This window comes from Amyelois transitella, chromosome 2 (assembly GCF_032362555.1).
Source record: "Amyelois transitella isolate CPQ chromosome 2, ilAmyTran1.1, whole genome shotgun sequence".
Classification (NCBI taxonomy): Eukaryota; Metazoa; Arthropoda; class Insecta; order Lepidoptera; family Pyralidae; genus Amyelois; species Amyelois transitella.
In genome coordinates this window covers 12,965,872-12,984,279 of record NC_083505.1, presented here as the reverse complement: position 1 = coordinate 12,984,279, position 18,408 = coordinate 12,965,872, and the positions used below count along the sequence as shown (strand labels likewise).

Here is an 18,408-nt window from a genome sequence, read left to right as displayed (position 1 = left end):
CTAACTTATCAAAACAGCAAGATATCTTGGTGAAAAATAATTGAAATTAGTTAGCACTAAAGAACAGCATAACCAATTAACGCTTTTTAGTCAGAATAATTATTTTATTATGCCCATGAATATGAGCGTAACTATGGCAGTAACTAAAAAAATCACGAAAAACATTAGCTTTTTGTCAAGATGATTTTCCAGTGGTTCGCATAAATGTAATTACATATTCTACTAATATTATAAATGCGAAAGTTTGCGAGTATGTCAGGATGTCAGTATGGATGTTTGTTACAAAACTACTGAACCGATTACGATGAAATTTGGTATGTAGGTAGCTGAAGACACACAATAACATATAGGCTATATCCAACTGTGAAATTATTTTTAATTTTTTTTAAGCACATATACAAATTTATAAAGTAGCTGAAGGCCTGGAATAAGATAAAATTTTATAATTCAAATAACATTTCAAGTCATTCAATATTTACAACTCTTATAAATCGATACTGGATTACGGGCTTTACAATTTAATATACAAAATATCTCTTTGATATTATTGGAAGTCCTGTTAAGCCTTCTTTGGGCATCCTAATTCAGTGCTAAGGCCTTTTTGTCACAAGTAGTCAGCGGCGGCATTTTCGCGATTTAAATAATAATTACAATAAAAAACCTTACTGTTTACACAGTAATTTCTATATTACAAAGATAAATGAGGCATAGTTTTTAAGGCCATGTCTCAAATGTCTTTTTGGGACGATTGAGTAGCATTTTGTGTTCAAAAATTCTACATCTTTCATGGTACTCATACACACCTTCTGTAAATCTTCAAATTTGAACATTACATAAGTATATTGCTAGTAATATTGTGATATTACAAAGACAGATATGGGTGTTTTCGTTGTAAATTTAAAAGTATCGTGGTGTATTAACAAATAACAATACCTAAATAATTTGTTAATGAAATTGAACTAAATGCAAATAAAATAACAAAAATTATTAAAAAAGTTTGAATGAACAAATTATATAGAACCAAACTATTTTAGACTTAATAGCAACAGAAATTCATTATTTTAAGATAAATAAAAGTAATAGAAACATAACATTATATAACTTAAGACTGTGATACAGTTATTTCATAACCAAAACTAAGATCTTGTTGGCTCAAAGTGAAATAAATGATAACTTCTACTGTTGATAGGTCATTTAGAAAATACAGTTTGAAGTATTTATTTTTCAACCTAAGTCATAATTCAAATCACTTTACAATTAAAAATTCCAATAAGTAATATCATTAAATTTATTTTGAGAGCATATGCATTATGGAATTTACTCAAGGATCCGAGCTGCCTGTGTTCACAATGAAGGTTAATCTACGGGTATTACCAACATTGACATTACATTGATAGAGTGAGAGAGTAGACATGCTCTGTCAATTGCGAGTAACCCCGCAGGTTCCAATATAATTCATTCACTCTCGTACACTCAATTTCGGTAAAGATTCTTCATTCACCAATCCACCGCGCACTTTTAACACAATAACTTTCTTTTTTAACACACTGAAGCACACAATCGCCCCGTATATAGAAGCTGCGCCCGCGCCGCCGCGTTAGAACTGGAAGCCGTCGTGCGCGGCGCTGCCCGCCTCGAACTGGAACGCGTCCGCCTCCGCGGGCACCAGCGACGCGTCTTCCTCCTGAAACCAGCCAGCATTATCATCAATACATCAAGGATAGTGGCAAGTGGAAAGATGCAGTCTTTGCCTACCCCTCCGGGAAAAAGGCGTGATTTGATGTATGTGTGGTACAGTACATCCACAGAAATATTATGAACTAACTGTGCCCGCGACTTCGTCCGCGTGGAATAGTTATTCAAGGATGAATAATTTTCCATTATTTCTGTGCTCCTCATAGTTGCAGCGTAATGTTATATAGCCTAAAGCCTTCCTCGATAAATGGTCTAGTCAATGCAAAAAAGAATTTTAAATTCGAACCAGTAGTTCCTGAGATTAGTGTGTTCAAACAAACAAACTCTTCAGCTTTATAATATTAGTATAGATGTAATAATCAGTTCTGCTGTTAGGATATAGACAAATTTTATTCAAAGTCAGACATATGTGTTTTTAAAATTTTCCACATGACCAGAGTCTTATTTTGGAGTATCCCAGCTCTATGGGAGAAAAGACAAAGCTAGTTAAAAGTAAAATAGGTATTTTACAGCTCGGGTCCCAAAGTAATCGCAAATGCAATTTTAAGGGAGCATTTTTTTTAATATTCATTATTGGATTAGACATTTGCCTTCCATCTCACCTGATGGTAAGTGACGATGAAGACGAAGATGTTACATGTCTATCCAAGCAATACCCATTTATTTATTTATAAATTACACAAGCTGGAAGCTGGGATGAATCACTATTGCGTCGTACATATAGATCAGCATCAAGCAGTTTCTCACTATTGCACAACTTTATATCATCCATCATCATGTTTATGTTGATCATTTCATTTGTTTGTTTATATTGATATTACATCATTACTGTGGCTTTTGAAAAGGTCCTAATATTCTGTTAACAGATGATTTACAATCTGTGTGTAGGTCAGATAATTTTATCAATAGAGGGATCTGAGCAGATTTGACCTAAAATGGTTCTTCTTTTATTTATATACCCTTACAAAATCTAAACATACATACATATAGTCACGTCTATATCCCTTACGGGGAAGACAGAGCCAACAGTCTAGAAAAGACTGAAAGGCCACAAAATCCGCCTAGGACTATGGCTTCATGATGGAATTAAGATTAAAATAGTGACACAGGTTGCTAGCCCATCGCCTACACAAGGAGTCCCAAGCTTGTTTAAGCCTATCCCTTACTCGCCTTTTACGATATTCACGGGAAAGAGATGGAGCGGTCCTATAAAGTGCTTGTGATTCTTAGAAATAAATGAAACTACAAACCTCTCCGGCGAAGTACTGCTCGATGATATCGTAGGCCATCTTGTAAATCTCCACCTTCTCGTGGCTCTGCAGCGCCTCGATCTTGTCAATTCCGCCGCACTCCTCGATCATGTTGGCGACCTGGTCCGCGTTCTCGCCCGCCATCTTCAGCATGTTGCTTATGCCGTCCAATACCACCTGGAATCGTAAAGTTTTAAACATTAGTTAACAGGAAAGGAATTAAAAAAAAAAATTGGGCCAGGAATGCCACCAGACTTTCAGTTTTTAAGTGTTGTTGATTGCTAATATTGGACAAAGATACTGGACAGTTTACACAGCCTTTTGTTAACTATTTTTTATTACAACCTGCTTTAGTATATATTTTCTCTTGTACTATTGTCTCGTCACAAAGTTTGTTTGAAGTACAAATAAAAAATACTTATTCGACTGCTAATGTTTTATCATTTCATTTCATAGATTTTATTTCATCTAATTATACAGTTCACTTTTTCACAACACAGCCTATTTTACAAATTAAATAAAAAAATTTAAACATCATATGTTCGATTTTCTCTCGGCTCGGCAAAGACTGTCACAACTGCGTCATTAGAAAAAAATTGCATGTTGTTTCAATTTGAGATGAATTTGGATTTTCGGGAAAGATCAAAAGCACATGACCATCTTTGTCTGTGCGTGGAGCACTGGCGTTCCATAACTGTACGAGTGGGTTGGCTAGTGTTTTAGTTTAGAGTTAAAAAAGTAAACAAAAAATATGTAAACTCACATTAATAACTTGTGTATCCTTAGAGCTTAATAAATTACAGAATGGCGGTATGACACCGCAGGATATGAGAGTGGCCACTTGCTCCTTCGTGCCGCTTATGCTCAGGTTGGAGACTGCCCACGCAGCCTCCTTCTGCGTCTGGAACTCTCCCTTGCTGAGGTTCTCCACGATCTTGGGCAGCAGGCCAGCGTCGATGACCGCTTGGACCTGTTGCTTGTTGCCCGCTGTGATGTTTGATAGGAACCACACAGCTTCTTTGCAGATTTTCTCTTTCTGTTGAGAGTGATGTTCATTAAGTAAGAGATTATAAGGCAATTTTTTATCTTTAGTTTCTTATCAAAGGGTCAAGTTGGTCCTTCAATGACAAAAATGAAAAAATATTTAATTTGGAATTGTACTTGTTCTAAGTACAATTAAACCACTTAGGACAAGAATGACACCTGTAATGACAACATGGCTAAAAGATGAGACAGGATGACTTGAATTTGAATTGAAATACTAAATCAGGAATCAAAAAGATTGTAAAAGGATTGGCTGGTGAACTTAGGTCTTCTTGTTAAAGTAAACATTCTTGTGATCATTTGCAAACAAGACTAAAGTATTAAACAGCTCATCAAAGCTACTATCTCTCATCTATGTGGTCCGCATTAGCACGCAATCTTTTGCAAAGTCAAGTTGTTGAAACTCCGATAAACATCAAAACATTTACCTGATGTGACAGTAAGGCGGGAAAGTGTGATAGAGCATCACAGTTCAACACCACTTGCGTCTGCTCATCAGTTCCGGTGACAATGTTCCCGACCGCTCGTAGGGCTGCCGTTTGCACCTTCACCTCCTTGTGGGACAGCAGTGGTATGAGCTTGGGTACGATGCCCGCTTCAATCACCATTTGGATTTGGTCGTTCCCGCCATCTGTTAGATAGCTGATAGCCCAGACAGTGTCTACTAGAACCTGTGAAAGGAATTATTAAGTATTATTGACGAAATATTCATATTGAAATAACTAGTTCTACATTCATTAATGGTTTTTAATGTAGACAATGTGCATTCGTCCATGATTTAGATCTAAGAGATCTATTTTTGTATATTGACGTCTGATGAAAATGCTGCAGTGTAGTTTGTTCCGCCGCTTCTTCTATACATGAGCTTTGGAAGCGGTAGTAGTTATAATTAGATTTAAGTGATGTGACGTCAATAAGTGATACCTTGTATCCAATTTTGAAAATAAATCTATTCTATTCTATTAAAAAAAAATTGTAGCCTAGAGACTAAACTAAAGATGTTTGAGGGTTCATGGACAGTGTTACGAATGCATCTTCACACTATGTGGTGCTGCAGATTTATTCGGTCTATAGCAGACTTTATCATTCACTGACTCATGACATTCTGCTTCATAAGGATATAGTGGAAACTTGCAAGGTGCTGTAATCGCACAAAGAATGAACTATAACACCTATACTCTCTCTCTCTCTGTGACAGTTCTCCCTAATAGATTTCTCTGTGACAATGTTATATTCTAGACTTAGAACTTAGTATTTTAATTTGAACACAATGTTGTGTCGAGCCAGACACTAAATTTAAAATCAGCATATAGAGAGAGCCTTTTTTTATTTTGTTGGTGAAAAATGTATGGAGCACAGTACATATTTGTTTTTTTAGAAGAGCATTTTATATTTAGTATAGCAATAACAATTTTAGGTCTAACAAAAAGTATCACCCACATGGTGTTAAAGCTATTAAACAATACATACATAAATACACATGGTCAGACTTTTAGTCTTTTGTATTGGTGCCGAACAACCACACCACACCAACCACACGAACCACATCACACGAATCAAAGACAAATCACTCAACTATTAAATTTGATCTATTGTTATTCTATTATAAAAAGGTCAATGATCCTACATTCATAAGTCAGATGTTTATCAATTAGCAACATAAATTATGTTATCATGTGCTGAAATTCAAAACATTTTTTAATGAACCATTAAATTTATGTAGTCTTAAAATATAAAATACCTACCTAAATGAGGAATGTTTGGGGTCACAGTCCACACTCCAACACAGAAATAGCTTATTCTCGATTATTCCAAAAACTTAGCAACAGAAAAATATACTTACATTGATATCATTATGCAAGATGAGAACATTCAAGGCTGGCACTATTTCATGGATTGTCTTGACTGGGGGTGGGGGGTCCTTACTCCGGCACAAGTTTACAATGACCCATGACACGTTTCGGAGGAATTGGATTGATACATCTGGCTTGATGAAGCTCAACAGTGGCTTAACAACTCCTAATTCAATGACATAGTCTCGGAGGATAGGGCCATCGCCAATTATGTTACCAAGTGCCCAGACAGCTTGTTCACAGACATTTTCGTGTGGAGACAATAAAAGCTGTAAGAACAGAGGCGCGGCGCCGGCGTGCACCACTTTGTTGGTCTGCACAGAAGTGCCGGAAGCTATATTCGTGAGTGCCCAGGCGGCTTCGAACTGTAAAGTAGGATTATCTGGCCTTGATAAGCAGCCAACTAAGATAGGAAGAATTCCCGTAGCGATGAGGTCGTCAATAGGCGGGTTCTTTTCAGAGGACAGTAATTTCCTACACTGCTGTACGGCTGATAGCTGGATTTCGGGATTTTCGGCGTTCGCCGCATTCATGACGAGCTCCCTCAGATTGGTCGCCGCCAAGGTCCTCTCGATCTCATCCTCGTCCGTGGAGTCACTGATGGGCACATTACGACGTTTTTGTAATGTTTCTTCCCTTTTGTTCTTTCTAAGCTCCACAGTGACTTCATTTCTTCGTCTGCGCATTTCCTGAAAAACAAATGGAACAGTTGCTAGTCGAATGCATCAAACAATTGATTACATTATAAAAATTACTGTGGTGTTTCTTTCTGCTTTCGATTACTTACGTCGACATCTTTTCCTGTGTTCTTGAATACATGCATGCGGTTCTTCGACTGGTCAGTCGCCATTTTATAATTTGTGCACGCAGTCTTTTATTATAACGTAAATATTACACAATAAAATTATAAACCAACATAAACTTGAGAAAGACTAATCACACATGTTTCATCGACTCCTTATTAGCTGGTGATTTCTTAACCTCCTTTTGCACAGAATATTCTACAACACGAAAAATATTCGTCCGTTTCTTCAGCAGTTTTCCTTTCCAACCAAAACCAATCCAGATTTTTTTTTTAATAATTTTTGTCATAAACAATGTAGAACTTAAGTACATACTTTTGGTATAGTTGTTTGTCAGGGCCCTATACACATTGGGCCAACGCCAACTGAGCAAATATGTAGAGGGCTTACTTTTGGAAACTTTTGTATGACAAATCATAGTTGGCCCGCAAACCGAATGCTCTCGGTTTTTTTGAGCACACAATAAAAGAATCTTGGCGCCTTCTGCAAACAGTGTTCACACGTCGGTCACCTATATCATTAATCGAGAAAGTAGTAGAGCATTTGAATGAACACGGGGTGAAAAGAGGGGAACACACACTATGTTTTCTCTTTGCTAACAGAGAAGGATGGAAACTTGCATAAGATGAATGTATGTCTTATTCCCCTATATTTAATTAACCTATAGCTGCTCATTGCCTACATGAAAAATTAATTAGCGTTTCCCTTAGCCTATTCACGGAGTAATCCTTTCCTAAAGTGCCGAGACCGACACAACAATGTAAATAAATTAAACGTACAATATAAATAAATTACCGCTGCAGCCAGAATATCTACCTCCACAAAGCACCAACCCATTATGAGCAGAACGCAAATGTTAAACTACAGCTACACACCGCGAATGCAAAAGATTTGACTCAATGTGTACCAGGGATCTTACTTTACGTTCTTACATCGATTTAACTCGGCTCGACTTGATGTGGTACGATTAATTTTAGAACTGGCAATATTATTATCTATTGACGTTTATTTCTTCTCTCCCTTCTGCTGCTTAAAAAAAAAACAAACAAGTTGTAGTTTGCCGGAGTGCTTTTTTTTTTCACTAGGTATCGATTTATTTGTTCTAGGCTCCATAAAAGAATAAATTAGCAAAATCGTGATGACTGTCCTTACAAAGCCGAGTCTTATTATTAAAAAGGCTGATGTGACGGAGGCGCCTCTTGTTGACGACAACGTTTGCGATGAAGTAAGTGGTAGCCCCAAAAATAATCAATTTTATACAAAATCTCTCCATAACTGCGTCATCTGATTGTCTGATTTATTGTATAACATGCTTAAAGACCTTAGTAGCGAACCCTATCCTAGTATTTCTATATAAGACTACAATAGGTACCCCATGACATGGAGGCTAAAGGGAAGATCCTAGATATGGGTGTGTTAAATGTTTGACATGTACAACTGGTGCTATGATGACTTACTTTTATGGCAATATACACATTGAGACTCCAACATCCTGGTTTCCCTAGCCTTTGTGCCTTAGAGTCTCCAGTATATCAAACATTCCAATCAGTTTTTTTCTATATTTAGAACATTGGTTCCCATCGCGGTGACTTCCAATTGATTTTATTTGTCTTTCTGTCTTACTTGGGCCCATTTAGCCAGGCAGCAGTATAACAAGAATGATTAATTTTCTCGAAACTTTTGGGTGTTAAAGCATAATTTATAAATTGCTAAAAGCAATTTGTGCCAATCAACTATCTAGTATATTGGTTTTTGACAAGCAAATGAATTATTGTAAAAAATAATGCATAAATTTTTGCATACATGGAAATATGTCCTGTATTTTTGCATCAATTTTCATATTTTTTTTTTATATTCAGCTCCAAGGAATTTTAGCTTTTACTCTTCTTCATTACATCCTCACCACTCCAGAGAGGACCTGGGCTCCTTTTAGCCCTGAATAGCAGCTTTTACACCCAATTCATAAAATGAGGACAACTATTGTTCCATATGTGGTTTTCCTTATAATTTAATAATTTTGTTATAATTTATTGTTGTTTAATTTTATTTTCCTGGAAGGAAATACTTACTACATATCATACCATTTAAATGCATGTTTTAAAGTATGTGGGCTCATTATGATAAGGGTGAAAATGAATTCCTTTTTCGCCTTTTACAACATCCATGGGTACAAGATAGACTGGTTCTATGTTATAAAAGTAGCAGAAATTACAAGGCACCAAAAAGTTCTCAGCTGATTATTTGTTATAAATTCTTTAACTGCTCTGTCAAAATAATGATAAAAATCCTCATTAAAGTACAGTCAATGACAACAAAATATAAACAATGATGGTTATCCATAATGAGACAGATGGAAAAAAAAAGAAATACCTAAATGTGGTTACAATAATTTGTTATTATGCAGTAAAGCAATAAGAAAATAAAATTTGTATCTGCCTACTTCGTAAGCGATATTCAAATTCAAAATTTTTATTCATTATTATAGGATACTATATATCGCTTAATAATTGTTGTATGGTTTAACAACATTGGTTGACGTCAAATAAATTACTTAAAAACTAAGTTTACTGCCGCTTCCAAGGCATCAGTGCAGAAGAAGCGGTAACAAACTGCACTGCAGCATTTTCTTCAACAACGTCAACTTCACAATATTAAATTATACTTAGATTATTATAGATTAGAATAGATATAGATGTGATTATATAAAACCAATATAAAAAAAGAATAGGACCACTCCATCTCGTTCCCATGGATGTCGTAAAAGGCGACTAAGGGATAGGCTTATAAATTTGGGATTCTTCTTTTAGGTGATGGGCTAGCAACCTGTCACTATTTGAATCTTAATTCTATCTTAAAGCCAAATAGCTGAACGTGGCCTATCAGTCTTTTCAAGAGTGTTGGCTCTGTCTAGCCCGCAAGGGATATAGACGTGACTATATGTATGTATGTAAAATTAAAACTGGCCGATGGCTGTGCTTAAAAGATATTGCAAAAAAAGTTGATATAGGGAATCTATAAAAGACCAACAGAAGGAATAAATGTAATTTTTACAATTTCTGTTTGTCTGCCTGTAACTTTGTATTTGCATCACGCGAAAACTATTGCTCTGATTTGTATGCGGTTTGCTTAAGGCTTGGTCCAACTTAAAACTGGTATACAAAATTTCAATGGGCAATCAGGGAGTCAACCTTTATTTATTGAGATTCTCAGATCAGTTAGAGTGTTGAGGGGTTAACTTTTTCGGCGATCGATGTCGCGGGCAACAGCTTTACATAGAGATTATTTTGTAAATAACATGTTCAGAACATTACATAATTCCACCAAGAAAATTCCGCAGGCGACACCACAGATAGCAGCCAGTATGTAATGCTATATGTGTGGTTACCGTCGCGAGTCGGGACTGATCCGAATAATCTCTCGTATCGATTGGCCCCTGTTATTTATGAATGAAATACCTATTCTAGCTGGTGTTATTTTCGTTCAAGGAAATTATAGTACATAACTATAATTCGCGATAAACTCAGAAACTTTATTTATTCTGTTTAAACTAATAAAAGTAAAATATGTTAGTTTGGTTACCATTAGGGCAGAGATCTTTCTAAATATTGATGCAGAAGAAAACTAACAGATAAGAGCAAGAAAAAGCAATGCATTGAAAAATTTCCAAGGCGTATAATTGTTAGGCATGCAGCCAATAGTAATTTTACCAAACCTTCGTCCAGGTCATTTACGAATGTAAAGTATGTACCTACTTATAAATAACACGTGGACTTGAAGCCAATTAATGCAATCGGGGATATGCAGTGATGATTCTTACACAGGTCTTACTTAGTTACTTACTTACTACTTACTTATTTTTACTTCCCCTACATTCATCACTCTTTTTATTCTCGACGATTACTTGTACTCCTTATAAAGCTCTTTGTAGGTACAAAGAACATCCACATATTAATCTATAAGATATTTAGGTAAGAAGTATGTAGAAATCGTGTGGCAAGCGGAAAGTTGGAGACTCTGTCAGCGTTTCGTGCAAGAAGCGTGATTTTATGAGTCCTCTGGGAAAAGGAACGTTGTAGGTGAGAGGTGCGAGAGTACCCAGGGGCTATATTTATCAACTTGCCACGATCCTTGCATACTTCTTTCGCTTCAACCACATTCATAACTCTTCATGCAAGCTCGTCGGGGGATAATTATTATTTCTGGTTGATATTATTGACCTTTTGCCAGAACAGAAAAATTAAGGTGTAATTACATTATGATTACTCTTCTTCAGGAGAAGATCGACATCCACCCAGCAGGGGTGCCGTACGTGCGTTCCCGTTCCTCCGGCGGGCTGATGTGCATGTCTCTCACTGCCCTGATGATGGCTGCCGTCGGCATCATCTGCGGCCTGCTGCTGTACAGGCAGTATCTGCACACCAACGCCGTGAGGCGGTACCAGGGGTTCTGTACCATCCCCATGGACGCTAGGCAGGTGAGACTTGGTCTACCCTTCAGGTAGTGGAGACTGTTAACAAAAGTAAGAAATAGTCGAGGTACCAAATTAAGTTGTGGCGACATCTCTACGCCACTCGTCACATCATCCAATCAAACAACTACTGTCAATCATCGCGAAGAAATTGACGCGCTCAACCAATAGCAGCGAAGAATCTAAGACGCGATTTTAAAGATTTCACGGATTGGAGCTATATATACAACCTCCGACACAACATCGTCGGAGCCGCGGTTCCCCAGGCATCACACCTAGCCTGGCGGAAGATCTTCCCTTTGGTGGCGGTCGAGCCGAATCATCGCTTCCGCTACAAAGTTTTACACAAGTGGTCAACAGTTTGGTCAATTGGACTGTTGAGGTGATATACAAATGTCTGCTCGGTATTGGATTGAAATCCTACACCCAAGGCTAAGCAGTTTGCATAAACATATAAAATAGTTTAATAAGAATTATTGAGGAAAACTTCCAAATTTATATATATATTTATATTTTAAGTACATACATATAGTCACGTCTATATTCCTGGCGGAGCAGACGGAACCAACAGTCTGAATAGACTTATAGGTCACGTTCAGTTACATACATACATACATAAACTCACGCCTCTTTCCCGGAGGGGTAGGCAGAGACTACCTCTTTCCACTTGCCACGATCCCTGCATACTTCCTTTGCTTCATCCACATTCATAACTCTCTTCATGCAAGCTCGGCGGTTTCGGGCACTTTTTTCACGTTCAGTTATTTGGCTTGATAACAGAATTGAGATTCAAATAGTGACAGGTTGCCAGCTCAATTTTTTTAAATAACAGCTCCTTTCAATGTATAATAAAAATACCAAATTTCCCGCCAATTCAATGAATTGATCTTTGAACCACCGAGTTGGCCCCGACCTCCGCAGACCCCCACGAGCCATTTACTAATTGATTCCGTCCATGCGCACATTGCATGTATCTTTGTAGTTCAAGTTGAGTATTTTTTTTATAAACAGTCTACGCGTCTTGGTATATATTTGACAAACTAGATACCACTTTTAATTGTTTTTATAGCCAATATTGTCAATAAAAGGAAAGGCTTATAAACTTATAATTAGTTGATGAGCTGGCAAAATGAACTTTTTCTTTTGAATTGAATCAGTTAAGACTAACTTAACTGATAATCTCGTAATTAAAGTCTCGATCTTACCGTGAGGCCAACTCAATCTGTGTAATTTGTCCCATACACACATATGGTCACGTCTATATCCCTTGCGGGGTAGACAGAGCCGTAGTCTTGAGAAGACTGAATGGCCACGTTCAGCTATTTGGCTTAATGATAGAATTGAGATTAAAATAGTGACAGGTTGCTAACCCATCGCCTAAAAAAGAATCCCAAGTTTGTAAGCCTATCCTAATTTGTCCCATATATATTTATTTATTTATGTATCTACATTGCAGCAAGCCCAGCTCCGTTGGCGGGCGGATCCCGATGTGCAGGTGTTCAGCACCCTTGAAGACAGTAGCGACTCAGAGGGCACGCTGCTTGAGAGGTCAGCATCTTTCAATATAATTTGTATACCAACTGTTACTCGTGACTTTAAGTAGAAAATGTAATCTCGGGTCTTGGAAATTCGTTCAGCGTTTAAGCTGTAAAGCCTAACAAACAGATAGATTTTGCAATTTGTATTATTAGTACCTATACTAAATATGGATCACTTAAACTTCACAGATAAATAATATATTGGTTACGGAAAATAAATGTCAATTATATCTTCAGGGAAGCACTAAATAGGGTTCCCGAAAAATCTTGCAAATACGGGGGTGAATAGGGATTTTGTGCGTAACGAAATAGCGGGAAAAAGTTTATTCAAATTCAAAATTTTTATTTATTATTATAGGACATATCGCTTAATAATTGTCAAACGTTTGGTTACACAACATTGGTTAACGTCTTTTTTTTTTAGTAAAGTAAATAATATTTATGTTAAAGGTTCGACATCGGCGACAACTACGAGAAGGTGATGGTCATAGACAACGGCCATAACTTCGAGTTTATTCACGACTTCAACGTCAATCTTACAGGTGAGTCTCGGGCCGGAGAGTGGATAGCCTTGTAAGCGGGAGGTACCAGGTTCGAATAACTGTGATGTAATGGAACCAAGTATTTTTAATAGACGATTTACGTTCAACTGTAACTAACTGATCTTTCCTCTCCTTCAAAGGGTCAAAAGGGATTTCTCAATCGAAATAGAAACGCTAGATTTATGTTCATATACTCTCACTCACGTATGTTGACTTATATATATTTGTATAATCACGTCTTTATCCCTTGCGGGGTAGACAGAGCCTACAGTCTCGAAAATACCAATAGGCTACTTTCAGTTGTTTGGCTAAATGACAGAATTAAGATTCAAATAGTGACAGGTTGCTAGTCCATCGCCTAAAAGAATTCCAACTATAAAAGCCTGTCCACTAGTCGCCTTTTAGGACATCCATGGGCAAGAGATGGAGTGGTCCTATTCTTTTTTACATTGGTGCCGGGAAGCACACGGCACATGTATGTACGTGTACTGTTGTCAGGCATCGTGGAAGAGGCCCGCTGCTTCATGATGAGCCTGGAGCCGTCGCTGGTGCTGCCGCCGGCGCGGCTGGCGGCGGGGCTGGCGGCGGGCGCGCGCTTCGACGTGTCGCGCGTGCGCAGCGCGCTGCGCGCCGAGCCCGCCGCGCCCGCCGCCGCGCGCGCCGCGCTGCTGCTGCTGGACGCCTGCCTCGACAAGCCCGTCTACATGCTCAAGCAGGACGACAACGTGCAAAGTGAGTGCATTCCTATGTTCTAAATTCCTAATTTAAAAATTTTTTTCATTGTTGTGGGAGTTCTTTAATTTTTTTTTGTATCAATTTTTGTACCCGAAACCGCCTAGCTTGCATGACGAGAGTTATGAATGTGGATGAAGCGAAGGAAGTATGCAGAGATCGTGGCAAGTGGAAAGATGTAGTCTTTGCCTACCTCTCCGGGAAAGAGTCGTGATTGTATGTATGCATTATGGGACACTTCATATCACTTAATTATTGTCATATGTTTTGGTTTCACAACATTGGTTGATGTCAAATAAATGACTTAAAACTAAGTTTCTGTAGCTCCAATATCTATCTCAAACTATCCAAAGTTAGAATTAACATTTGGACGAGAGAATACATTGTTATAATAATCATTCCCTGTTGACCCTGAAGCGGGCCTTATTGACCCTCTTGATGGTATCTCACCGAATCGAACCGAATCGGCGTTTGACGTAAGGTTTAAATTCTCATAGAGTACACATATCGTGCCGTGTGGTTCCCGGCACCAATACAAAAAAGAATAGGGCCAATCCATCTCTTTCCCATGGATGTCGTAAAAGGCGACTTAGGGATAGGCTTACAAACTTGGGATTCATTTTTAGGCGATGGGCTAGCAACCTGTCACTATTTGAATCTCAATTCTATCATTAAGCCAAATAGCTGAACGTGGCCATTCAGTCCTTTCAAGACTGTTGGCTCTGTCTACCCCGCAAGGGATATAGACGTGAACATATGTATGTATGTACACATATCGTTAAGGTAATCGAGGCTATGTCCTCGATTACCTTAACGATACATGTACATACGATCTGACACCTAAATAATTAAAGATTATGATAATGTACATTGTGAGTCTGGTGACAAATCAAATAACCCCCGTACAATCTATTTACATATTTTCTTTTTTTAAATGTGTGTGTGAAACAACGGCCAAATCTTAAGTCTCATGTTGGATTTAACAATTTCACACTCTCATTTCACAGTTCGCAAACGCTCCGCCGACGAGCCGCCGCACGAGTTCATCCAGTTCTCCGGCAATCACGTGCAGGAGATCGAGATCGGCAACATGGACGAGATCCTCGCTTACGAGAAGGCCCAGGGCCGCGCCGCGCTCGCCACCCGAGTGGCCTTCGTGGACTCCCCGCCGGCCCCGGGGCAGGCCCGTTTGACCCCGGGGGAGCCCCACTTGGCCCCGCAGGACTCCCGCCTGGCCCGTGAAGATTCCCCGCTGGCCCCGGAGCGGGCTCCGCTGGCCCTGCCGATGGAGTCTCCCGCTCGCTAGGCGGAGGGAAGTTTCCGAATGGCGTAGGTATTATAGGCTATGATTATTCCTAGTAGGGGATACATTTTGTCGTTATAACCTCTTATAGTTAGGCCCAGATATGGTGTGCGAGTATGGCCGTCGGTTGATGGTGACAAAATTTATTTTTGAAAATGTGTATTCAAAATTGATCTCAAATGAAATTACATAGTCTGGCGAGACTTTACGAAAGACTTGATTTAATTTGGTCCAAAATTGTGCAAGTACCTTAAAAATGAAGATGCTATTAATTTCCATTAAAAAAAATGGAATAATAATTGTTTTTTTTCTGTCAATGTATAAGTCCAAAGTATATTCATTGGTATTCGACAATTCCAGCGTAGTTTATTCTGAAGGTGCTAAATTTGTGCTTATACACCTTTATTATCAAAATTTATAATTTCAAACAAATATTGCTAAATTTTGAGAGACTAAACGCACAAATGCATTTGTAAACTTTGGGGAATCTCATATTTTTTTATTTGGTAAATAGATTTTTGGCGAAGGTGTAAAAAGAATTTAAGGTTAAAAAAAAATGTGGTAAAAGTTTGTTGGATTCCTACGACCATACAGCGGGATAACTGTTAGTTTTAGTCCAAATATTTAGATGTAAGCATTAGCACTAATGACTTAGTCATTCTACTAATCCATATAAGTTACCTAGTTTTGAGCACTTCAAGATTTATTTAAATAACTAAATCAATTTATTTCAAAGGAGGACATCCTGTTATGAAATTTGTCTCAAAAGCGGTGGCTCTTTCATAAAATCAAATAAACAATCTTTATTTTGGCAACATTATATTCGTGAATGCATTTTTACTTGGATATAAAGGTCGCGGTCCGCAAACATGGCATGTAATTGATACGTTACATGCTGTAAAAAAGGGGGAAGCTTTTATGATCTTTTTCATGACAACCACCTTGTCATTAGACAACACTACGTACAATACGGCATATAGGTTGAACCAAGCTGGAGAAGGTCTGATCTGATAAAGATTGTTTTGTGATTTTTTTATAATAATTTAAAGCATATATTTTTCTCACGTCTTTGAGAGTCCCGGGTTTTTAGCGAGGAACTGGGAATGTACTAACACTTTATGATAAAGACATGATTTACTACTTTCTATTGCTTTAGAAACCTATTTTTATATATTTTATGTGCTCTCTTTTTAAGGATCTGTAATTCATTTTCATTTTATATTTTAAGCGTATTTTTTTCCCTGTCAGTAAATGTTTTTGTCAAGTTTTAAAGCGCTTTGTATATGAATATTATAGTCTTGAAAATAAATCTTGCAAAATAATTATGAGAAAATATTTCAAATTCTTTTACCCCATTATTGCATTGCAAATTACGTTTCTCCATTTTTTTGTTAAGCATTATTGATTATTGTTTGCATTATATAATTTTATAGTCCTTAGTCTGAGATTATTATATGTTACTTTTACTGAGAGGCTGCCCCATCATTACAAGCTTTTGTAGAACTAATTAGTTATCAAAAGTATTACATATACTCAAATAAAAGTATTATTTTATTTCTAGTTTTGTGTTTTAAGTGCCATTTCATGCATTTAGAAAAAATCATATATTTTTAATTTTGTAGAACTAAGATCTAGAAGAAAAAGAGGTTATTAAAAGCTCCTTTTTACTTTAAAATTTTAATAAAATACGTTTTGGATCTCTTTTCGACTGTATGTTGTTTTAAAAATGACGAATTAATTTGGTTTTATTTAAAGCTGATTATTCAACTTTATTGCTATTGCATTAGTGATCACATATTTTGAAAACATAATCCTAAGAAATAGTTTTTATTAGTTTTATAAATATTTTTAATTATTTCCTCTCAACTGTAATAAGTTTATTGGATTCTAAATAAAATATATTAATTTACTGTTGTATTAGTTTACTGTTATTTTACCATATTAATTTCGTGAGTTAAGAAATTAATGAGTTGAATAACTATTAGTTTTTTAAAGCTTTTGTTTTCGTGTCACAAGATGTTATATCGTGTTTTTTATTCATGTTTTTTCTCAAATACTATGTCGACACTATGTCTTGCTTTTTTTATTACAATAAAGTTATGCGTAAATAAAGTGTCTATGAACTAAGCATTTGTTTTATTATCATGTGCCGTGTGGTTTCCGGCTTTTTAGAATAGAACCTACATATCTCTGGCGGCCTCTGTGGCGCAGCGGTAGTGCGCTTGTCTGTGACACCGGAGGTCCCGGGTTCGAATCCCGGCCAGGGCATGATGAGAAAATAACTTTTTATGATTGGCCTGGGTCTTGGATGTTTATCTATACAAGTATTTATTATAAAATATAGTATCGTTGAGTTAGTATCTCGTAACACAAGTCTCGAACTTACTTCGAGACTAATTCAATCAGTGTAATTTGTCCCGTATATATTTATTTATTTATCTATCCCATGGATGTCATAAAAGTCGACTAAGGGATAAGCCTGTAAACTTGGGATTTCTCTTGTAGGCGATGGGCTAGCAATCTGTAATTGAATTTCAATTCAGTCATAAAGCCATACAGCTGAATGTGGCCTTTTGGTCTTTTCAAGACTATTGGCTTTGTCGGATATAAATAAATAAATATATACGGGGCAAATTACACAGATTGAGTAAGCCTTGAAGTAAGACTTGTGTTACGACATACTAACACAACGATACTATATTTTATAATAAATTCTTAGCGAAACATCCAAGATACTTATATACTACATGTGACTGTATGTATGTAGAACATTATTCCACATTCTCCATCTTTAACGACAAATGAGAGATAAATTATTTGATCATTTGTAGTTCACATACATACCATCATGCCTGTCTCCCATTGGGGTGGGCAGAGACTATATGGATTTCCTTTTGCTACGATCCTTACAGACCTCTCCCGCTTCCTCCACACTCATTACTCTTTTCATGCATATTCGACGATTACGTGTACTCTTAACAGCCCACTTTTTTAAGACATTCGAAATTATATGTGTTTCGAAATTAAATGTATGTATGAAATGAGATGTCATTATTTGTGCCACACAAACAAATAATGACATCTCATTTCATACATACATATGGTCACGTCTATATCCCTTGCGGGGTAGAGCCAACAGACTTGAAAATACTGAAATGGCCACGTTCAGCTATTTGGCTT

The 18,408-nt window shown here is 37.2% G+C and overlaps 2 protein-coding genes across 2 annotated transcripts; one reads left to right on the top strand and one right to left on the bottom strand.

Annotated features, from left to right (window-relative positions):
* Window positions 1-1,233: 1,233 nt before the first annotated feature.
* On the bottom strand, window positions 1,234-6,917 carry LOC106132205 (importin subunit alpha-4). The gene is made up of 6 exons (XM_013331562.2): window positions 6,630-6,917; window positions 5,833-6,531; window positions 4,418-4,660; window positions 3,709-3,981; window positions 2,946-3,122; window positions 1,234-1,684 (listed from the first exon to the last, which is right to left on the bottom strand). The coding sequence occupies exons 1-6, from the start codon at window positions 6,690-6,692 to the stop codon at window positions 1,598-1,600; spliced, it is 1,542 nt and encodes a 513-aa protein (XP_013187016.2). The 5' UTR covers window positions 6,693-6,917; the 3' UTR covers window positions 1,234-1,597.
* A 767-nt stretch (window positions 6,918-7,684) lies between these two features.
* Window positions 7,685-17,314, top strand: LOC106132191 (uncharacterized). Its single transcript, XM_060946705.1, has 6 exons — window positions 7,685-7,870; window positions 10,919-11,119; window positions 12,570-12,661; window positions 13,102-13,193; window positions 13,692-13,925; window positions 14,933-17,314. The coding sequence occupies exons 1-6, from the start codon at window positions 7,784-7,786 to the stop codon at window positions 15,229-15,231; spliced, it is 1,005 nt and encodes a 334-aa protein (XP_060802688.1). The 5' UTR covers window positions 7,685-7,783; the 3' UTR covers window positions 15,232-17,314.
* The last annotated feature ends 1,094 nt before the right edge of the window (window positions 17,315-18,408 follow it).

Bases quoted from the DNA above. Each gene is read 5' to 3' on its own strand.
- LOC106132205 (XM_013331562.2), bottom strand. From the start codon at position 6,692: ATGGCGACTGACCAGTCGAAGAACCGCATGCATGTATTCAAGAACACA. The intron at 6,532-6,629 runs GTAAGTAATCGA...TTTGTTTTTCAG, and splicing joins ACACAGGAAAAGATGTCGAC to GAAATGCGCAGACGAAGAAA. The intron at 4,661-5,832 runs GTAAGTATATTT...TTCCTTTCACAG, and splicing joins TCTTGCATAATGATATCAAT to GTTCTAGTAGACACTGTCTG.
- LOC106132191 (XM_060946705.1), top strand. From the start codon at position 7,784: ATGACTGTCCTTACAAAGCCGAGTCTTATTATTAAAAAGGCTGATGTG. The intron at 7,871-10,918 runs GTAAGTGGTAGC...ACTCTTCTTCAG, and splicing joins ACGACAACGTTTGCGATGAA to GAGAAGATCGACATCCACCC. The intron at 12,662-13,101 runs GTCAGCATCTTT...TTTATGTTAAAG, and splicing joins GAGGGCACGCTGCTTGAGAG to GTTCGACATCGGCGACAACT.